This window comes from Myotis myotis, unplaced genomic scaffold (genome assembly GCF_014108235.1).
Source record: "Myotis myotis isolate mMyoMyo1 unplaced genomic scaffold, mMyoMyo1.p scaffold_m19_p_5, whole genome shotgun sequence".
Taxonomy (NCBI): Eukaryota; Metazoa; Chordata; class Mammalia; order Chiroptera; family Vespertilionidae; genus Myotis; species Myotis myotis.
The window spans coordinates 110,907,703-110,929,979 of NW_023416357.1; the positions used below are offsets into that span (position 1 = coordinate 110,907,703).

Consider the following 22,277-nt stretch of genomic DNA (forward strand, 5'->3'; position numbering starts at 1 on the left):
GTGCCAGGGTCTGCCACAAGGGACAGCGCTGACATGGAGCGCCTCCCTCGCTGCGGGCAGTTCTAAGGGACAGCGCTGAGCTGCAGGTTAGCTGGGGAGACAGACTCAACAGAGTCAGACTAACACCTAAATCCATGTGTCAGTGGGGAGCCATGGGCAGCGCCCACTCCATTTTTTGGTGAGGAAATAACCAGGGAACCTCTGCCTTTCATTCCCCTGAGGTGGATGAGCATTTGAGAGCCTGACCTAGCTCCCGGCACCTCTGAGGCTGTTCTTTCCAAGGCTGGAGACTGAACGAACCTCCAGGGACCTGAGCTCATCTGTGACTATGTCTGACCTTGACACTAGTTTAGCCAGTGGCTGAGAGACACAGCTTCGGTTGGGTCCTAGCTCTGCCAACTGTATGATTGTGGGCCAGTAAGTAATCCCTCTTGGCCTCAGTGTCTCCATCTGCATCGTGGGGTGAATGAAGTATGTGGCCTGGAGCAGTGCTGGAAGCATTAGATACTTTAACGAAGAGAAAATGTTCAGCTGTGCGACACAGCACACACTGCACAAGTGACGATGATGATGATGACCCACGGGTCAGTGAACTTGGGAGGAATGGCACCTGCCACTCAATGTCCTCGTCTCTTTTCACTCTTTGCTTCCCAAAGTATCATCCCCCAAAGCTAAACTGGTCATCACAAAGCCCCTCTGTGAAATAGGCCAGCAAAGGGAACGTAACCATAAGTGTAATGTTCATCAACTCACCGAAGGCTTTTCACACGCCAGACTCCACGGGAAGCACTTCACCTGTATTATGTTTCATCTTCACAACAGCCCTACAGGCATGTTCTCCTAAAACCATCTCCCATTTGCACGTGGAGGATTGCAGCTTAGAAAGTGAACTTGCCCTCGATTACCCTAGGGAAGAAAAGGGTCTCGGTCAGGTGGTTGGAGCAGTCCATCAGGTCAGGGCACATGCAAGAAGCAACCAGTGAGCAGAAAATAGCTCTTTCTCTCTCTCTCTCTCTCTCTCTCTCTCTCTCTCTCTCTCTCTCATCAATAAATAAAAAGAAAAGAGAAGGATCTCGTACCACCAGGTGGAAGTGCCTGCCGGCTTTCCAATCCCGCAGGCCAGAGGGAACCCTGAGCAGGGTTGCCAGCAAATTTGTAAAGATCCTCCACTGTGTGCCAGGCACTGTTCTAGACATAGAGGACCTCAGCAAATACAACTGCCCTTTCCTTTCTTTATTACCTAATAAAAGATATTCATGGGGATGCGTCCGTGGCCTGACCAGCAGAAAACCGGCTCAGAAGGGATGAGGAAAGGTCCATGGTCCCCAAAGATCAGGGCAGACAAGTTTCCCCAGAGTGTAGTGTTATCCTGCCACCCTCCTGCCTCCCTGCCCCTCACCCCACCCGCAGGGAGGTGGGGAGCAGGGGCCATCTCCCTGTCCTTCCTGTAAGTCCTGGATGGGATGGGGTGAGGTCCACCTGAGAAATTGGAGTTGTGGGGTCCTCAAGTTCTAGAGTGTTTTTAGGGGAGACCTGAGGAATCTGCCCTGCAGGTCACCTAGGAAACCTGTCCCGTGGTAGCAGCACGTAGAAAGCAACTTCCCAGGCCCAGTCGGAGCGATGGCCGTCTGACGGTGCGGTGCGGGGGATTAGGAGCCAAGGTGGGCTTTGCAAGCGAGGTGTGAGGCTGCCTGGACCCTTCCTGCCAGTCTGCCCTGCGCCCGCTAGTGAGCGGGTGTCCTGGCTGTGCCCAGAGTGTTTGCGGAGCGCAAAGCCGGAGGCCTGCGGCCACGGAGTGTGTGCGCACCCCGAAGAGTGGTGTACGTGGATGATGTGTGCGGCGTTGATGGTGGGGGTCCTGTATATGGGCACGCGAGGGGTGCACCGAGTAGACGTGTGAATGTGTTTGGAGGCCAAGGACGCGGGTGTTGAGCCGGTGTCCGCAGAAACCGGACACGTGGCGGGGGCCGGGGGTGGGGGGAAGTGGAGTGGGACTGGGCGGAAAAGGGCTGCGTTCGGACCTGCGTCGTAGAGGCCGAGCCGCGGGTGTGCCGGGTGGCCTGCAGGGGATGGCGCACTGTGGGCGCGGTGCTGGTTGTTGCGGGGAGGGTACCGGTTAGGACCCCCGCGCTGGAGAGTGCCCTGGGCGGGGCCAAGGCCCTACACTGCGCACTCCTGGGACTTTCCCTCCGAGCGCGAGCGTCCTGCTGCTGGATCAGCCTGAGGACGCGTCGGCCGCGTCGGGTCTGCTTACGGTGCACTGTGGACGTCGGGGGAGGGCCCTGAATTTGGGACAAGGACCCAGGAGCTGGCGCCGGCGGGTGTGCGCTATTGGTGTGGGGGTTCAGTGCACAATAGCTCGTGAGGCGGGACGGGGACCCGGTCTCGGAGGCTCCAGGGGCGGGGCCTGTAGAGAGCGGGGGGTAGGGGGGCTGAGGAGGGCGTGGTCAGGGGAGGCGGGCCTTGTGGGGGGCTGCGGAGGGCGGGGCCTGGGGAGGGGAGGGGCCTGAAGAGGGCGGGGCCACGGCTGCAGCAGCGCGGGCGGGCCCGGGGGTTCCTGGCGCCGCAGAGGTTCGCGAGGGAGAGCAGTGAGGCCGGGCCGGGTGCGCGCGCGCGGGGCGGGCCGCGGTCGCTCTGCGGGGATGTGACTCGGGCCGAGGGCCAGCGGGAGCGTCGGCGCTGCGGGCCGTGGGGGTCGGTGAGTGCGAGTCATGCTAAAGGGCGGAAAGCGCTGTAGGGACTCCAGAAACTTTTCCCGCGTGGAATTAGGAGGATTGGGGGGGTCTTATCCTTTTCTCACCCCACAAGGGGTTAGTGTTTTGGGGAAGATGGGGATCCGGGTTCCGGGATCGCAGTGAGGTGGTCGAGGAGCCGCAGGGAGCAGGGGGTGGAGGGGGGGACTGGGGGGCTGCCTCCCCGGACCAGGCAGAGATCCAAGTCTCGGAGGAGAGTCTGGGCGACGCAGGTAAGGCAGCCGGGGGTTGTGCCAGGGAGTCCAGGCGCCCGAGGGGCTCGTCCTGCGATGGAAGTCGCTGCAGGGCCGGGGCTGCGCTGCAAGCCCGTGGGCTGACCGCAGGCCGGGCAGGCGGAGCGGGCGCACAGGGCCGGGCTCTCGGGTGAGCCGCGCACCTGCCGCGGGGCCGGAGGGGTGGCCGCACACGATGGCGGGACTGGGCCGGGCTGGGGGTGACGACTCGGCCTGCGCTGCGTCCCCTCTCCTGGGGGACACGGGCTCGCCCACCGCGGGGCTCCTGCCTCCCGCACCCACCTCGGTCCCGGGCTGGTTGACCCGCGGGAAGGGGGCGCCTTGCCGCAGAGAACCCCCCTCCCCCCCCCCCCACACACACACACTCCCCGGTGCGCCACTGGGCGCTCCTGGGCGCTCGGACAAAGACCCCGGAGGCGTCGTGGGCGGCGGCGTCCCCTCCGGGGCCCGGGCCCCACTGCGCCAGGCTTGGGGCACCGAGCAGAGCCCGGGAGGAACTGGGGTCCTCGCAAAGGCTAGAGGGTTGGGAGTGAGGAACTTGGCACCGAAGCCTAGGAACTTGAGCCCAAGAGCCTTGATTTAGAAATGTCCTCGGTGCGGTGGGCGCTTCCGGAGGCCCCGGGCTGTGAGCAGCGGAGGAATGTAAATAGGCTGCACCGGGCGGCATGGCCGAGTGGGCATTTCCCCCCGCCCCCCGCTCAGCTGGGAAGAGGTCAGCCTGGCTGGGAAGGGAGAGGACGGAGGGGAAGGAGTTGCCTTTTGGGGTGCAGCCAGCGAGACAGGCGGTCCTGTTAGAAAGAGAAGCTCCAGATCTTCATGGATGGATTTATTTCAATATGTGTGCCGCTGCGGAGCTGGGCCTGGGAGACGGCAGCGTGTGACATGCCCACAGGCGCGGGGAGGGGGAGGAACACACCGAGCAGGTCAGTGTATAGAGATGGAACTTCTGTTTAGGGTGAGGCTGCCAGGAGAGCAGCGGCCCGGTGTGCACGTGCTGAAAGCTGTTCTGGGGTGACATTTTAGGGAAGCCCTGCCAGAGGGGCCCCGCTGCAGGAGATCTTGGGGAGAGAGCACTGCAAATGCAAGGACTTGGAGTTGGGGATGAAGTTGGAGGAACTGAACAAAGGCCGTTGTGGCTGGAGCTCCCAGGCAGATGTGTGTGAGTGTGTGTGTGTGTGTGTGTGTGTGTGTGTGTGTGTGTGAGGGGGGGGGGCATGTGGGCACTTGGTGGCAGCTGTGACAGGACTGGATTGCTGGGACCAGCCAGACCACAACCCTTGGGGCCACGAAAAGGAGTTGAGGCCGGAGAACTCCGTAGAGGTTTGAGTGGGAGGGAAGCCAGGAGATCTGAGTTTTAAAAGCTCCTTTAACCTCAACAAGGACACACAGCAAGCAGCTTCTCCTTCATTTTGCCTCTGGGGAGAGCAAGGTGCTGGGACCTCCCAGAGTCCCTGTGCAGCCGGCAGCTCTGTGGGTGCACTCAAGGAGTTTCTAAACCCACTCCCACTTTTAAGCAGTCCACCCTAAGGAGCACCCAGTGGAGCCCACCGCCCAGAAACCCTTGCACACAGAGCTTCCTGGGCTTCTGAGTTAGTGGCGTTTCTTCTGGGAATTGGAGCCCAGGGGAGCCTTCCTGCCCACCCAGCAGCTGAGGATGGAATTTGCATTTAAATGATCGCTTTCATTCACGGGATCAAAGAAGCTCTGCATATTCATGTGCCAAGAGCTGTGTCTGGCAACCTCTTTACTAACCTCTGAGGGCTTTAAATCTGAGTGCCCCCAAACTGGCCGGGGCGGGCAGCATCGGGGAAGGGAGATTATAAAACCCTGTAACTTGGGAAGGATACCAGAGGGTTAGATTGTAGTCTAGGAAATGGCCTAATGTCAGGAAACTTTTAACTGGCTCTTCGGGATGAGCTGTAAGGCTGCTCCTCTGTCAGAGAGCTCTGCAGCCTCCTCCTAGCTCCTGCCACACCCGGGGGTGGTCAGGCCAGGGGCAGGGGCGCAATAGCAGGCCTGGTGGTCAGCTTTTGGGAGAAACGGGTTCTAGTCCCAGCTTGACCTGTAAGCTCCAATAAGCCTCTGGCTGAACTGCCTCACTTCTACCTTCTTTTCCCCGTGGGGCTATGGGGACCATGGTTGTCTTTTTAATAATAAGCAAGAACCCTCTACACCTGGGCTCCGGGCACCTCCCTGGGACTTGTCATGCACTTGCCACACCAGCCTTTCAAAGGCAACACTGTGGTTGCCTTCGTTTTGCAGGCAGAGGAGAGGGTAAGGTCGCGGTGCTGTCTGGCTTCCCTCCTGCTGCCGGGAGCTGGCAGGAGGGCTGATTCTGGGCCAGCTGTCCTCTGGGGCCTAAACTAGAGCCCTCCCCACCTTTCTTCTTTCCCTCCCATGTCCCAGCCCCTCCCCCTCCCCCCAATCACCTTCAGAGAAGGTGGTTCAAGATATCTCTGAGCTGCTGGGCCCTGGGAGGGGACCTGATGGAGGATGGGGCTCCTGGAGCCCTGCCGGTGGCCCCATTGAGGCTGGTCTGACCGGGCTGCAGAGACAGATGTGTAGAACTGTGCCTCCCTCCACATGAGCGGGAAGGCAGGGGGGCTGGTTCCCAGGGATTGGCTCAGGCCTGTCGCTGTGTGTCCTGGCCCTGACTCCTCAGCAGACACCCCATTTGAGGGCACCCAGGCTGACCTTGGGCCTCTGACCTGGTTCCTTTCAGGAAAATCACCCACTCAGGATAGTTTGGGGGTTCCTAGAACAGATCACCCTCAAAGGTGTCTCCCTTCATACCACCTCTGGGACCTCATCTTAGTGTAGGAGAGGGAGGCTGGGAACCAGTGGTGGACAAACTCCTGGGTGAGCCCCCTCCCCCTACCCCTCCAGGCCATCGCCCCCGAAGGAGCTGTCGGAAAGCTCACAGCCTCAGGCCAGGGAGATCCGCCAGATGTGTCTATTTATATCACAGGCACTCTATAAAACGCCTATCCTATGTTAACCACTGTCCTAAACCCTAATTATTATCTTAATCCTCACACAGCCCTACTCGGTGGGTGCTGTGATCACCCCCATGTGGCAGATGAGGAAACTGAGGCAAGAAAGGTTCAGTCGGCTGCCTGGGGCCCCAGGGACTGCTGGCAAGTGGCAGGAATGGGACCTGGTGCTCAGTGCACATGGCCATCAGGGGCTCCTCCTACATTCCTCCTTCATTCCTCCTTCATTCCTCCCAGCCTCTGCAGCCGCTGGGTATGAAGCATGCACTCCACCACCTGCTGGCCCCTCTGGCCCCTCTTCAGGGACAGTGTGAGAGAGTGTGTGAGTGTGAGTGTGACAGGGTGTGAGTATGAGAGGCTGTGAGTGTGAGAGGGTGTGAATGTGAGAGAGTATGTGTGAGTGTGGGAGGGTGTGAGTGTGAGAGTATGTGTGAGTGTGAGAGGGTGTGAGTGTGTGAGAGTATGTATGAGTGTGAGAGAGTGAGTGTGTGTGAGAGGGTGTGAGTGTCAGAGAGAGTGTAAGTGTGAGTGTGTGAGGGTGAAAGTATGTTGTGAGTGTGAGAGAGAATGTGTGTGAATGTGAGTGTTGTGAGTGTGAGTGTGTGTGAGACAGTGAAAGTATGTGTGAGTATGAGAGTGTGTGAGTGTGAGAGAATATGAGTGTGAGAGGTGTGTGTGTGTGTGTGTGAGTGAGAGAAAGTGGGAGTGTGAGTGAGAGTGAGTGCCAGAGAGTGAGTGTGAGTGAGAGAGTGTGAGGGTGAGAATGTGTTTGTGAGAGAGTTTGTGTGTGAGAGAGAGTGAGAGTGTGTGAGAATGTGTAACGTCAGAGTGTGTGTGAGAGAGAGTGAGTGTCATAGTGTGTGAGTGTAAGAAAGAGTGTGTGAGGTTGTGTGTGGTAGAGAGAATGTGTGAGAGTGTATGAGGGTGAGAGTGTGAAGAGAGGGAGAGGGAGCAATGCAGTGTATTTAGGAGCATCTGAGTGTGGAATGAGTGTGAGTGCTGTGAACTGAGTCTTGCACATTCCTTCAGTTTTATTTGTTCTTCCCTGTGAGGAGCTGCACACTCCCATCCCACTGGTTGGTTGCTCTTTATTCATCCCATTCCTGCCACCTTCCCTGCGGTGCCTGAACCCTGGTCTGTACTGTCCAGTTTGGGTTCCTGGATCGCTGCTCCCCTAAGATGTGGGGGCACCCGGTGGCTGTGGAGCACACCTGGCTTTCCTGACAGTAGGCGCCTGCCTGACCTCAGGTGGCATTCTGGCATCCCTGCTACCTGTGTCCCAGCTCCTCGCACAGCGTGCCCCTGTGCCCGTGTCCCCCACCCTGGGGCTTGTGGATGGGGTGCAGGGGATCTAACTAAAGTTCTCTGCTGCTGCTGTTGTTCCCCATCTGAGGGTGAAAATCTGACTTAAACTCAGACCCTGTTCCCTCCGCTATCAGATAGCGATTCGTGCAGAACCAGACAGGCAAGGGCCTGGGAGTGGTGGTGGGGTAACAGACCAAAAGAGCAGCACAGCAAAGTGACTGGGATTGTAGCACATGCGACAGAGATAAAGACCAAAGGCACTGACGGCGCCTGGGAGGGCAGGGAGACGCAGACTCAGGTGGACTGGCCGGGGGAGGACTCGCCAGGTGACAGGCTTACAGCCTGGGCTGTCGTGCCCAGCGACAATGGTGCACTTGTTGTCTCTTGGCTCCACTGCTTCCTGCTGTGTGACCTTGGACAGCCCGCTGACCTCCCGCTGTTTCCTGTAACAGGGAGATGGCAGCAGTGCTTGCTTCGCTGCGTCCTTGCATAGACCATAAGGCGCTGCTGTGTGCCGGGCATGGCAGAGTGCCAGCAGCACAGTGAGGGGGGTGAGGTGGCAGGTGCTGTCACTGTCACCATGGCCATAACAGAAAACTGCGGCAACTCTGAGTCCCCCCAAATCCTAACTGAGCTGGACCCAGCTTCATTCTGCGAGTCAGTTCTAGTCCTCCTCCTGGTTGTCCTGGGTATAGTTCTAGAAGTGGGTGGCTGTGCCCTCATGGGCATTCGTGGCATTGACAGAGACCCACCGGAGGCTGCTGGGCCCACCACAGCCCTGGCCACCTAGCTGATGGTTGGGAGGAGTTTCTGGAAGGAGGGGGCCACGTGATATTGGAGGAATAATACAACTTCTCTGTTGGCAAGTAACACAAATCCAGCCCAAACTGGCTTAATCCATAAAAGGGAAGTTAATTGGCTGCTAGAACGGCAAGTACCAGAGTACCTGGCTTCAGACATAGTTGGACGCAGCTAATCCGTGCACTAGGACCCGTTCCATCACGTGGCCCTTTCATCCGGGTCAGCTTTCCTCTGGGACAGGTTCCCTTCTGTGACGGTAAGTGGGTCCTCCCCAGCTCCAGGTCTACACCCTTTTGGCTTAGAAGACATCTTTGCAGTTAATTCTAGCAAATGTCCTAAGGCTGGTTATCACGGATCTGGTGGGCTATGTGCCTGTTGTGGAGCAGTCGTGGGGTAACGGTTCTGATCGGCCGGGCCCAGGTCAGGGGCTGCGCTAGGCTTGCGGAGCTCTCCAGAGGAGCGCTTCAGAAGTGGGTGAAGTCGGTGCGAGGGGGCTCCACCTCAGGAAGGAAAGCAGAAAGCAAGGTGTGCCCATTCGCCATGTCAGAAGGGGATGGAAGCCAGACACTGGGCCACACCAGAGTGCCTGCAAGGTCAGGAGCCTTGTCACGTCTTGATGGTTACATCACCCCCGTTGGTTTCTGTGGTTGGAAGGCCCATCAGGAATGTGGGGAGCTGGGGCACCACTTCTGTGTGTAGCCAGGCCTGGGGAGAGGCGAGGTCCCCTGAGGGTGAAGGAGGCCAAGCTCTTGCAAGGAGGGGACACAAGATGTGGCCCGAGGCCAAGGCTGGCCGCTCACCTAGGATTTTCCCCATCAACTCCAACCTTAGGCAGCCTCAGACCTCAACCTGGAACTACTGACATTCAGGGCTGGGTAACCTTTTGTATGGTTGGGTGGGGGGAGTGGGGGTCTGTGCACTGTGGGAGCTTCAGCAGCACCCATGGCCTCTACCCACTCGATGCCAGTTGCACCTCGCTCCCCAGTTGTGACAACCAGAAGTGTCCCTAGACGAGGCCAAATGTCCCTTGACTTAGGGGTAAGGGGAGGCTGGGGGTCAAGTCTGCAGAAGCCCATTCCTATCCCGTCCTCCAGCCACGCGGGTGAGGAGCCTCGCTGCCCGTGACCTGGGGAGGCTCTGTGAGACGAGCCAGTTGTTACTTGCTGAGAAGTCTCTTGGTCGCGCTCACGTGGAAGCCATATCTGGGGGCCCCGCTGCAGGGCTGCCCCCCGCGCAGGAGCAGATGGCCTCTAGTTCCGGCATAGCCAGTGCTCATTACGCTTGCGTCCCGCATGCGCACAGGACTGTGAGGAGCAGCTCTGTCCAGGGCAGTGCTGTCCCAGCGGGTGGTAGGGGCTATGCCACTGGGTATGCAACATGAGTTACATCACGCGATTCGACATTTCACGAGAGAAGTGTTTTAATGGGTTGTTTTTCTTTAATTTATTTGTTTATTTATTGGTTAATCCTCACCTGGGGGTATTTTTCCATTGATTTTTAAGGAGAGTGGAAATGAGAGGGGAAGACAGAGAAATATCGATGTGAGAGAAACACATTGATTGGTTGCCTCCTACACAAGCCCTGACCAGGGCCCAGGCCAGAGCCGGGGAAGAGCCTGCAACTGAGGTACTTGCCCTTGACCAGAATCGAACCTGGGGCCCTTCGGTTGGCAGGCCTATGCTCTACCCCAGTGATGGCGAACCTTTTGAGCTCGGCGTGTCAGCATTTTGAAAAACCCTAACTTAACTCTGGTGCCGTGTCACATATAGAAATTTTTTGATCTTTGCAACCATAGTAAAACAAAGAGTTATATTTTTGATATTTATTTTATATATTTAAATGCCATTTAACAAAGAAAAATCAACCAAAAAAATGAGTTCGCGTGTCACCTCTAACACGTGTGTCATAGGTTCGCCATCACTGCTCTATCCACTGAGCCAAACTGGCTAGGACTGGCCTATTTTCTTTTAAATTAGTTGGTTTCAAGGACTTGGTGAGCCAGGTAAGTAAATGCCTACACGGGCAGCGTGTGGACAAGGGCCCACGTGGCTGACAGGGCCGGAGTGCCAATGTCTGGGGTGCATCCTCGCTGCTAACTTGCCAAAGTGGGGTGCTGTGTAAGAGCATCTCTTGCCAAGTGCCCCCTTGCTCACCTGCCTTTTCTCGTCTGCAGGCGAAGGGGCCAGACCCTGCAGCACCAGACTCCTTCTCGGTCAGTGGCATTGACAGTTCACCCCAGTTTGGTCTCCCAGCCACAGTAGGGTTGGAGCTGTTCACAGGATCCCAGGCGGGAACTGAGAGGGTGGCCGATACCACATTTACTCAGGAAGCCCCGGGACGCTGGAGCTGCCTGGGGGGCTGTTACAGCCCACACGTGGTGGAGCTCGGGCAGTGAGCTGGCTGGAGTCGCTTAGCAAAGGGGACCAGAGCAGCTGTACACGCACTGCGCGCGCTTTCGTGAGGCAGGAGGCTGGCTCCCTTCCAAGCCCGGAGCTGTGGTGGGGGTGGAGGAAGGGGTCCTGTGACCTCCATCTTCCCTGAGCATCTACTTTGCTGGAGTCAGTGCCAGGGGTGCTTACCCAAGACCTCACCCCAAGGGGTCATGCAAGTGTCCAAATATCTTTTGGGTGTCAATTCCGGGAGGTGGGCTGCTTTGGGCATCTAGTGGGTGGAGGCCAGTGACAGCCCCACAGCATGGAAGGACCAGGCATGAAGTGTCAGTAGTTTCAGGGCCGAGAAACCCTGTCTGTGCTGACGATCCACGGACAGCTGGCCCTGGAGACAGGGGAGAGGGACCCTAGAAGCAGAGTGAACAGGCACAGAGATGAGATGTGAGTGACTAAGACAGAAGGGGCTCTGATGGAGAGGAATGGGAGTGTGACCACGCCCAGGCCTGAGGGGACCGTGTTGGAGCCAAGGCCGGCAGGGAGGACCACTTTCCTGGCTGTGGCTCCAAGAAGCGTCCAAGTGGAGGAAGCAGGAAGGGCAGGAGCCCTGGGCTAAGGCAGCTGCTGTGGACTCTGGCTGGCATGGGGACCAGAGTGCGTGCCAGGGAGTGGCCTGTGGGCATCCCTGGGAGAGGCTGGCATGGAGTGAGATGGGTTTTTGGGGACTCTCTGGAGGGGATGCAAGGGTGGGGACTTGGGGTGGAGCTGGAAAGACGGTTCATTGGGCACATGGTCCTACAGCTGGAGTGCGGGAGGTGCCAGGAGCTGGTTGTGTGACCCTGGGCAGGCACCACAGCCTCCCGGAGGTGGCTTGTCCCTGGAAAAGGACTGGCCTTGTTGCCACCAAGTGCCAGCTGCTGCCACGAGAGGCTGAATGGCTTGCGGTGGCTGTGCCATAACTGTCTCTTTAAAGTTTCATTTTATTGCCTGATTTTTGGAGGTCAGATGCGGCCTCAAAGTCAAAGACTGTGACGGTATTCCCAGAAAGGGAGCCTCCCTCTCCTCCTCTCCTCCGGCCGCTGGTGATGAGTCATGGCTGTTCCCAGGGCCTGGCCCCAGGTGCAGATGAGACCTGAATCCACCCACCCCCTGCGGCACAGCTGTGCTGCCTGCGGGGAGGGGCGGGGCTGCGGGCGGGAGGCTTGTCCTGAGTGTCCCAAGGCACCACATGGGCTGGCAGGTTTGAAATGAGGTGGAGTCCGGGGAGTGGGAGGCTTACGATGAATTGATGTTTTTTCCCACCCCACACCCCAACTTTCCTGGAACATGCGTGGTGCCAGAGAGAAAGATGGGAGCCCGCGGAGCTCTGGCCCTGCTCCTGCTCTGCGCGGCTGCCGCGGGGGCCTCCGAGAACTCCAGCACGTCCCGGGGCTGCGGGCTGGACCTCCTCCCGCAGTACGTGTCCCTGTGCGACCTGGACTCCGTCTGGGGCATCGTGGTGGAGGCGGCGGCCGGTGCTGGCGCCCTGATCACGCTGCTCCTGATGCTCATCCTGCTGGTGCGGCTGCCCTTCATCACGGAGCAGGAGAAGCGGGACCCCGTGGGCCTGCACTTCCTCTTCCTGCTGGGCACGCTGGGCCTGTTCGGGCTGACCTTTGCCTTCATCATCCGCGAGGACGAGGCGGTGTGCGCGGCGCGCCGCTTCCTGTGGGGCGTGCTGTTCGCGCTCTGCTTCGCCTGCCTCGCCAGCCAGGCCTGGCGCGTGCGGGCGCTGGTGCGGCGCGGCAGGGGCCCGCCGGGCCCGCAGCTACTGGGCGCCGCGCTCTGCCTGACGCTCGTGCAGGTGGTCATCGCGGCCGAGTGGCTGGTGCTGACGGTGCTGCGCGACGCGCGGCCGGCCTGCGCCTACGAGCCCGCGGACTTCGCGTTGGCGCTCGGCTACGACCTGGCGCTGCTGGCGGCCGCGCTGGTGCTGGCGCTGCTCGCGCTGTGCGGCAAGTTCCGCCGCTGGAGGCGGCGCGGCGCCGGCCTGCTGCTCACGGCCACGCTCTCCGCGCTCGTCTGGGCCGCCTGGCTGACCATGTACCTCTACGGCAACGCCCGGCTGCGGCACGGCGAGGCCTGGGGCGACCCCACCCAGGCCATCGCGCTGGTGGCCAGCGGCTGGGTCTTCGTGCTCTTCCACGCCATCCCCGAGGTGCACTGCGCCCTGCTGCCCGCGCCGCGCGAGGACGCGCTCAACTACTTCGATGCGCCGCCGCCCCGGGTGCGCGAGACGGCCTTCGAAGAGGATGCGCCGCTGCCCCGGACCTACCTGGAGAACAAGGCCTTCTCCTTGGACGAGCACAGCGCAGGTAGGCGGCTCACCGCGAGTTGGGGCGGGGCCATCTGTCCTGAAAGGACTCTCTTCTTCCCTCTCGGGGGCAGTGGTGGGGGCAGCCCTGGCAGGTCAGAGCCTACAAGCGTTGACTCCTGTGTGGAAACTGGCCCAGAGGTGGATTTTTATTTAGACTTGTGTCCTATGAATTGCCAAGTACAGTGGGGCATTGACTTACAAGTTTAATTCGTTCTGTGACGGAGCTCGTAACTCAAATTACTTGTATGTCAAATCAAGAAGTGAACGAGTGAGATACGTGATGCTGGGCTGATGTTGTGGCGTTCACTGTGACGTTTGCTGCGCCAACTAGCGATGGTGTATCTGAAGCTGGCTCATAACTCGAATTTTAGCTCGCAACTCAAAGCAAAAAATCGGCCGAGAGACGGATCGTATCTCGAAAAACTCGTTAATCAGGACACCCGTAAGTCAAAGCCCCACTTTAATTTAATGTAAAAATCCAGGTCTCTGTCACTGAAAGTCTGGATCTGGCCCTGCTGCCCCGTCCCAGCCAGCAGCTGCTCCTGTAGGTGCTCCCGCCTCCCCATCCTGGCCCAGCCACGCCCACCACCAGGTTAGCATTCATTGCTCGCACCCTGGCAGGGGGCATGTGCAGCCAGTGCCAGGTGATGGGGGCAATGCTTGTGCCCCTCCCCTCCCTCTGGCACCACGAGTGCAGAAATTGAAGCCCTCAAGTCAGATGTCTGGATTCAGACACTGTCTCTACTGCTTCTAGCTGTGGGGCTTTGAGCAGTTTCTCTCATCTGTTAAAAAAATAAAAGAATGTGCTTGGTGGCACTGCTGTGAGAGGTGCCAGACTGGGGTACCAGGCCGAGGGTCCCACTGTGCCTGGCTGGGCTCTTCTGAGAGTAGAACCTGAGACCTGGCGCAGGTGGCTGGCTGGGGAGGTCGGGACCGGGGCATCTCTGGGAGCCCAGAGGGCACAGCGGGCCAGGGCGGGCAGGGCGAGCAGGGCCAGCAGCTGGTGGGGCCCAGCAGCTGGGGAGCCTCTTACTCGGCTCTTCTGGGCAGGTTCTTCCCCGCAGACCCCTGGGGCCGTGATGGTAATGCATTGCCTGAAATGGGTGTGAATTTGCACATTCCTTGTTGGTCTGTCACTTTGCCAGGCTCGGAAAGCTCTCTGTTAGCCCGGAACACTAGGAGCTTGAAGGTCTAGTCTCCTTGCCGTGAAGTGGGGATGCTAGGACTGCCCATGTAGCTTAGGGTCTTCAGAAGTGGGGATGCTAACCTTTGTTGCGTGCACTCATGGACCAGGTACCACCCTGTGCGTTTTAGTAGCTAATCTCATTTAATACCTACAGTGACCCCATGAGGTCCCTTTGCAGACAGGTAACTGAGGCAGAGCCAGGGTGTGGACCAGGCAGAATTATTCTTTCAGAGCATGTTGGTGCCCTCATGTCTCTGATGAGTCAGGATGCTCTGTGCATTGAGAAGACGGGGGTTCAGTTCCATGTCACAGAGCTGAAGCCCACCACTGGTTCAGTTCAACACTAAGTGCACAGGAGAGTGGGGAGGGGAAAGTGGGTTTTCTGGCTCCCATTACATGCATCCCTTTCTGTGGAAATGCAGCGAGTCCATCCTATCCGAGTAAGATCCAGAGACCAAGGGAACTGGGACCCAGGTGAGGACCAGCAGTGTGCAGGAGGCGATGGGGTTCCAAAGGTGCCCCCACCCACATCTGTTACACCCTGACATGTACCAAAGCCAAGAAACTTGTCTTTTAGTCCCCTTTGTTCTCCAAAATACTAGTAGTGTTATTATCCCTTTCTGATGACAAAAGGTTAGTAATACTCATTTAGGAGGCTTAGCAAATAGAAATAATAAAAATTGCTCAAAATACCCTTGCCCAAAGGCAGTGCTCCCATCTTGCCAGGCTGACTCTCTCTGTCACACACACACACACACACACGCACGATGATGCCATAGAGCTGTTCTTAACCTAGCTGCACATAAGAATCCCTTGAGCAGCTTAAAGACAGATGGGTGCCTATCCCTTACTCTGTAAGTCTCTAGGGCCCAGATATTGTAAGCTTCCTGTGACTGTAAGGTGTAAGCAGGTTGAACACTGGGCTGGGAGTGTGCTTGCCTCACTCAGCATCACGGCCAAGGCCTCTCCTGCCAGTGACTGTGGAGCTGCATGTCTGTTTCCATCGGGCACGTGATGTAGTTTTCTGGTCTCCAGCTGGCGAATGTCCCATATGTTTCTGGCTTCCCATATAAAGTTATGCTGCAGTGAACATTTCCTGTTTTTCTGTATCTTTCAAAATTTTTATTTGCAGTTGATGTTCAATATTATATTAGTTTCAGGTGTACAACCCAGTGGTTAGACATTTATATAATTTATGGAGTGATTCCCTCCATAAGTCTAGTACCCACTTGGCCTCATCCATAGTTATTACAGTATTATCTATACTAATAAAAGGGTGATAGGCTAATTAGATTGGACATCTTCCAGATGTCCTTCTGGACAAAGCCACAGTGGCGGGGGCTGAGGCAGAGGCGGTTAGGGGCGATCAGGCCGGCAGGGGAGAGCAGTTAGGGGGCAATCAGGCTGGCAGGGGAGAGCAGTTAGGGGATGATCAAGCTGCCAGAGGACCAGTTAGAGGGTGATCAGGCTGCAGGGGAGAGCAGTTAGGGGGCGAGCAGGCTGGCAGGGGAGAAGTTAGGGGGATCAGGCTGGTAGGCAGAGGCAGTTAAGGAGGATCAGGCTGGTAGGCAGAGGCGGTTAGGGGTGATCAGGCAGGCAGGCGAGTGATTAGGAGTGATCAGGCAGGCAGAGTGGTTAGGGGAGATCAGGCAGGCAGCCAAATGCCCTTGATCAACTAACTTCCCGCAAAAAAGAAAATAAAAAATTCCCAGACTGCATCTAAAGTTGCACCGAAGAATCTGTGCCTTGGAGTCCTGATATATACTGCCCCCTGTAATCATCGTATGAGAGCCCTATTTCCCCACGTGTTCACCAGCCTTGTTTGTTGTCAGACTTTTTTTAATAGCCCTGCTTTGCATCATCCCACATGTGTATCCACTGACATTTCCATGGGACCAGGCAGGGCAGCTCCAGGCAAGCCGTGCCCTCAGAAAGCTCAGAGGCTGAGTTGGCATCTGGCTGGTGCTGCCTCTGTCCCGGTTACCTTTGCCTGCAGGGACGCCTGGCCACGCTCCTGTGCACGGTGAGAGCAGCTGTTGTCAGCTGTGGCACTAACCTCAGCCAGCTTCTACTGTAAGGAACTGGCCCCGCAGCCGGCCGCACAGGAGCTACAGTGCCCTGTTATTTTGCATTTTCACCTGCTGGCCTTTCAGGCTCCCCTTCCTTGAAAGCTGCCTTGGCTTTCAGAGGTGGGACGCATCCCAGGTGGCCTGTGGCTCGGCCACGCCTGCAGCCTCTGCTTCCTCATTCCCTTCCCCCAAGGAGGCCCTGATATGCACCACTTCACCAGCCTGCTGCTTATGAATAAGTATCAACAAGGCATGAGGTATGTGAGTAAAAAGATTAAAATACACTGAAGGATGTAGCACCTCAGGTCACATCTCGGGCAGTGTTAGCAGGCGCTTGAAATGCTCACCTTTCCAAGAGCAGGAAAGGAAAGAGTTCTTTCTTCTGGGAGGGATTTGGGCTCAGATCTCATTAGGGCCGAGGGCTATTTAAACCCTAGCCCTTAGCTTCCCAGTGGAAGGCCCTCAGTGACTTGTGGGGGAGGGGGAGAAGCTAGCCTCACTCACAGAGTCTAGACAGGGGAGGGCTGGCATTCAATCTCTGATCTTTGATTCCTGTGGGGACCTATGGGTGAGCCCTGCTTGCCTTTCAGAGTTGACCCAGGTCAGAATGGGGTGTTAGCTGGGATTCTCAAAGTTGCAAGTAATGAAAATCTGATTTTAATCAGCTTAAGCAAAGCAAGATTATAGCACAGCAACAGAACTGATGGACTAAGGACGAAGCTTCAGGAGGGGTTCGATCCGAGAGCTCGAGGTGACAAGATTTGGTATTTCTCCATCTCTTAACCTTTTAGCATCTTGGCAGCCCACAGCTCTAGGCTTGCACAGAGTCCTAGTAGAAAAGAGGAACATTTCCCAGGATGCTAGAGAAAAATCCCAGAGTTAGCTCTGATTGGACCTGATGGCCCTTCCTGGGCCAATCAGTGTGGCTGGGGAGATACAATGCCCTGGCTGGCTAGGCCTAAATCACATGCCCACCTGGAGGCCAGGGGAGAATGCCACCGTAGCCAACACTCAGGGGCTTAGAATGTGGGGGAGGGATGTTTCCCAGAGGAGAGGCCCTTGGGCCAGTGAACCCCACAGCTGGGCAGGGCAGCGCTGAGACCCCACCACAGCTGCTGTGTCTGAACCTCCCTCCATTCAAGCAGATCAGGCTAGGGATTGAGACTGGGACAGTCTCCTGTCCCCTACTGGGCCCGGCGGCCCCTTCTCTGCTTCCCAGGAAGGACTTCTCCTTGCTCAGAACGTGCACAGGGGCTGTGAAGGCTTGGAGATGCTAAAGCAGAAGAGGTCTTCATAGGCGTGTCTTGGAACTCGCGTTCCCTATCCTGCCTCAGTTTCTTTGGTCCAATCTGGGCCCAGCTGCCCCCAGTGTCACTTGAATTTAAGTTGCTTCTAATGAACTAAGTGTAGTGGTTAAAACCTAGTATTCGGAGCTAGTATAGTGTGATTGTTATGAACACAGGTTCTCTGCCTGAGTTTGAATACTAATTCTGTCACTGATTGACCTTGGGCAAGTTACTTAATCTCTCTGTGCCCCATGTGAAGTGGGAATCATAGAAGTGCCTATGGTGCTATGACAGTTAAAGGAGTGTATAGGTGTATAAACTCAGCGCCTGGCTCTTGGGTGGCATTCTCTGAAGGTGAACTGTATTACGCGGTGGTTTTGGTCCCTTTCCCAAGGAGTTTCTAAAAACTGCAAGCTCTCTTTAGTCAGAAAGATGACTCCCCCAGGGAAGACTTTTAGGAGGGTTCTCGGAACAGCAACATCAGCGCCTTCGCTGGAAACGAAGATCATGAAGACGCCACCGCACCCTGGAGGTGGACTTCTGTTTTGATTTTTAAACAGACCTACTACCTTCTCCACTACTCTTTAATAAGACTGTTTTTTAGAGCAGTTTTAGGTTTACAGAAAAATTAAGCAGGAAATACAGGATTTTCCCACAAGCCCCTCCCCCAGATTCCCTGATACTAACAACTTGAATCTGTTACATTAGTGTTGCAGTTAGTGAGTCCTTACTATTAGCCAAGCTGTCATGGACATGTGGGATGTCACTCCTGGTTTGCACAGCTCTGTGCTCTGGACAGATGCATTCTGTCCTCTCCACTGTTAGTTCTGGTGCAGAATAGCTCACGGCCTGAAGATGCCCACGCTCCACCATTCATCCCTAGCCCAGCCCCAGCGCACTAACACCTTTACAGTCTCTGGCTTTGCCTTTTCCAGCATATTATAGTTGGCATCATACAGTGTGTAGCTCTTACAGGCTTAGCAATATGCATTTAAGTTTCCTCCGTGTCATTAGGTTTTTCTTTATTAAAAAGGGGGAGAGAATCTCTGAAAGTACACAGCAGATAAGAAACACGGTGTATCCAGAGATAGAGCGTCCTGCCTGTTTCTCTGTCTTTGCTTCAGATCTTAATTCTTTCCCGTTCAGCAGGAGCCCCCTGTCTGGTCCAAGCCCCTCTGTGCCCTGCCTTTCCCATGAGACGCCCTCTGTCTTGTGCCTTGGTCCATGCTCTTCCCTGCCTCTGTGTGTAGGGACACAGTGAGCCGTGTTGACGGTGTGATGTTGAACTGGCCATGAATGGCATGCTGTAGTGAGGTCTTTGGTCCAGGGAACCTGGGAGTACAGGGTGTGTCCTTGTCCCCTGGGGCCTGCAGGTGGGGAGGGGGAGGCCTGGCCTGTCTGCCTCAGCAGCTGCAGCCTGGACTCTGCAGACTCCTCCCCGCCCCCAGGATGGGTCACTCAGGGCAGAGAACAAAGCCCCTCTGTGACTTGTTGGGAGTCAGGCTGTGACAAAGGGCAGGAGGGAGGGCTGTGTGCCAGATCGTGCTGATGCAGGGGAGGAACACAAAGCTGTCTCTCTTCCTTGTTGTTTTGGTGTCTGTGTGGCTCCCGCCTTCCCCAGCTCTCCGGACAGCAGGGTTCCGCAACGGCAGTTTGGGAAGCAGACCCAGCGCTCCGTTTAGAAGCAATGTGTACCAGCCGACCGAGATGGCCGTGGTGCTGAACGGCGGGACTGTGAGTATCAAGCCTGATATTTTGGAGGAAACCTGACGGGGAGGAACGAGGGGGAACAGCTCCCACAGGGACACAGCTCTGCAGGGGCTGCTAGGCCTGTGCAGACAGCAGCTCTAGCAGACACTGCAGCGGGAACGTGGCGAGGCTGCCATTTCTCCTACCCCACTCCACGCACCCACGCCCCTGTAGTGTACCACCTGTACCCGGTGTACCACCTGTACCCGGTGTACCACCTGTACCCGGTGTACCACCTATACCTGGTGTACCACCTGTATCCAGTGTACCATCTGTACCCGGTGTACCACCTGCACCCAGTATACTACACTGATTGGACCACCTGCACCCACTGGACCACCTGTACCCGGTATACCACCTACAGATTCCCTTAAGTGTCCCTGTATCTTGCGGTTCTTATACCCAGTGAATTCTTGGGTTTCATTATACAGAATGTATCCCTCTCTCCCTGGGAGGAGACTTAAAAAAAGCCCAGATTGCCGAAACGGTTTGGCTCAGTGGATAGAGCGTTGGCCTGCGGACTCAAGGGTCCCGGGTTCAATTCCAGTCAGAGGAATGTACCTTGGTTGCAGGCGCATCCCCAATGGGGCGCGTGCAGGGGGCGGCTGATCAATGTTTCTCTCTCATCGATGTTTCTAGCTCTCTATCTCTCTCCCTTCTTCTCTGTAAAAAATCAATAAAATATATTTAAAAGAAAAGAAAAGAAAAGCCCAGAATTACGAAGTGGATTTTGCTGACGCCCAGCCTAGTCAGGCCCCTTCAGCCCTCCCTCCCTGTGCCAGCTGGGCCTGGGCTGCCCACTCCCCTCCCAGAGTTATCTTGAAAAACTGAAGTGCTGCTCGTTCCCCCCTGTGAACACAAAAGCAGGTCAGCTAGCTGATGCCAAACAGACCTCAGCAGAACCGTCACTGTCTCTTTTGCCTGTGAATGACCTCATGTTGCTTCTCCATCAAATCAGATACACTCTCATCCCCACATTTTCTGCCAAGTGCACTCCCTGCTTCTTCCTAGTGCATGAGCCACTGCAGGCGAATGGATTTCCGTTCCTCTGTCATGTGCCACGCCTGTGCTCGGCCTCGGCCTCGGGCTTTGGGATGTGGTCAGGGCTGTCTGCGCTGGGGCAGGGCTCCCGCCTGTGGGTGCTGTCGGCATTGCCCTGCAGGTGGGAAAGGCACCCAGATTCCCACACTGCAGCCCTCACGCCCTCCCCCCCCCCCCACCACTGGGCTGCCTCCCACTGGGCTGCCTCCTGGTGGGGAAGAGCCTGACTCGAGCCCCCGCTGTTATAATTAATATGATTAGAAGGTGGCCCCAAAGGTCAGTCCTAAGCCCCCCTGGTCCCTTCAAGACAGAAGAGCACCCTGACTCAGACGGTGAAGGGTTTCTGGGTAAGGAAGCATTTATTCTGGCGCATAACCCCAGAGAAAGGAAGGTGGGCTTCCTAAGAAGGCAGGGCCGGGCACCCAGCCCCGGGAGAAGGCAGGGCCGGGCACCCAGCCCCGGGTGAAGGCAGGCGCTGGGCCCCGTACTGTGTGCTCTGGGGACGCTGACTTCCCAGCACAGAGCTTAGTGTGTTTCCTTGTTTCCAGATCCCAACCGCACCACCAAGTTACATGGGAAGACACCTCTGGTGAGAGACGCAGGCCGACCTCTGAGGGCTCTCTGGGAGGAGTCAGCCACTGCGGCCGCACAGGCACCTCCCGCCAGAGCTCTGGAAACCCTAGGCCAGGGCCATGAAATGTGAGCACTGCTGAACGGCGAGCTAACCCAACTGCCCCCCCCTCGCCCCGCAGCCTCGACCCCACACACTGCAGCGAAGCTAATTGCCAGTAGTGTTAGCTCCTCGCAAACAGGGCAGGAAGCCCGTCGCATCCTCAGGTGGACCAGCCCCGTGCTCACAGCTGGGGGCCAGGCAGCTGTGGGTGAACGTGGAGGTGCCCCCATGCCCCCGGCCTCCGGGAGGTGCTGTCCATTGAGGGGCCCACAGGGCTCTCTGCCTGCACTTTCGGGGTCAGGAGCAGTTCAGGAGGCTGTCATGTGAGTCAAAGGAGAGGCCAATCGGATCGGGAGGCAAGCTGTCCCCCGGCCGCGAGGCGCTGTCAGTGCCAAAAGGGGTTTAGCCTGGGAGTGGGAGTGACCATCACAGTCAGAAAGTGGCGATCTGCCACGGCGCCTCCCGGGGCCTCTGAACCAGTGTCCTGGCAGGATGAGGCGCTTCCTACCCCCCTTGTGTTGCCGCCCACCAGCGGCCTCGTGCCCGCTACCATTCATTTCAAAGGCTGAAGTGGGGCCACCAGCTTGAAGCTCGGGGTCGGCAGGCGGCGGGCAGGCGCCTCAGCAGATTTCCCAGATGAGGCACCGGTGCCTCCGGGTGGAGGGTGGCACTGCTGCCTGGCATGCGGCAAGCTGGATGCAGCATCGAGCTTCCTGCTGCACGGGCGGGAGTGGTACATCGCTAACTTGGTGCCTGCAAGGTCCATGAAAATGGTTCGAGTCCTCCAAGCCATTGTCCTGCGTGGCTCCCACCTGTCCCCAGCAAGTCACTCCCGGTCCCTGCATTCCACAGCTCAGCACCCAGCCCACACACGCTGCACTGTTTGGCCAGCACAGCTGCTAACAATTCTCGGCGCGTCTCAACTGACGGCAAGGGGTGCACAGGAGGCGGGGCCTGAACAGCCCCGATGCCTGTAACCTTTTAGGAAAATGGAAAAGGTTAGTGTTTGGTGAGGGGAACTGACCTCTTCATAACCAATGTATCTGAGCTGAGTGTGTTTTAATAAACTTGACTTTTCTCCAGGCCTAGTCTCTGCTGTCCCCACTCCGCCTCCACCCAGCCCAGGCGTCTATGTGGCCCTCCTCCCGGTTCCCTCTGGCCAGCACCTTCCTCACGCATGCCCAGCCCAGAGCCCGCCACTCCCAGGACCCGACCCCAGCCCTATGACAGGAACAGCAGGGGTGGGTGAAAACTCGGGGGTGGGAGGGTGGGGGCAGACCCAGAACCAGAATTCTCAACATATAAAAATCTTCCAACACCTGTGTCCAGGCCACTGGGAACCGACTGCGTTATACATCCTTGTGCCAGGAAGTGGCCACTCAGCCCCGGTCCCTGGAGTCCTTCAGAGCCCCAACTCCACCTGGGACTCAGGACTTGGCTGCAGA

At 57.2% G+C, this 22,277-nt stretch overlaps 1 protein-coding gene across 3 annotated transcripts; it reads left to right on the forward strand.

Annotated features, from left to right (window-relative positions):
* Positions 1-2,525: 2,525 nt before the first annotated feature.
* GPRC5B (G protein-coupled receptor class C group 5 member B) lies at positions 2,526-21,914 on the forward strand. 3 transcript variants are annotated; one of them, XM_036310267.1, is made up of 5 exons: positions 2,578-2,698; positions 10,259-10,297; positions 11,813-12,826; positions 18,991-19,103; positions 20,708-21,914. In XM_036310267.1, exons 3-5 carry the CDS (start codon positions 11,821-11,823, stop codon positions 20,750-20,752), a joined length of 1,164 nt encoding a protein of 387 aa, XP_036166160.1. In that variant the 5' UTR covers positions 2,578-2,698; positions 10,259-10,297; positions 11,813-11,820; the 3' UTR covers positions 20,753-21,914. The 3 variants fall into 3 exon arrangements, with proteins under 3 accessions (XP_036166161.1, XP_036166159.1, XP_036166160.1); XM_036310268.1 differs by lacking the exons at positions 2,578-2,698; positions 10,259-10,297 and adding an exon at positions 2,526-2,571; XM_036310266.1 differs by lacking the exon at positions 10,259-10,297 and having other exon boundaries at positions 2,567-2,698.
* The last annotated feature ends 363 nt before the right edge of the window (positions 21,915-22,277 follow it).

Bases quoted from the DNA above. Each gene is read 5' to 3' on its own strand.
- GPRC5B (XM_036310268.1), top strand. From the start codon at position 11,821: ATGGGAGCCCGCGGAGCTCTGGCCCTGCTCCTGCTCTGCGCGGCTGCC. The intron at 12,827-18,990 runs GTAGGCGGCTCA...CGCCTTCCCCAG, and splicing joins CTTGGACGAGCACAGCGCAG to CTCTCCGGACAGCAGGGTTC. The intron at 19,104-20,707 runs GTGAGTATCAAG...CCTTGTTTCCAG, and splicing joins TGGTGCTGAACGGCGGGACT to ATCCCAACCGCACCACCAAG.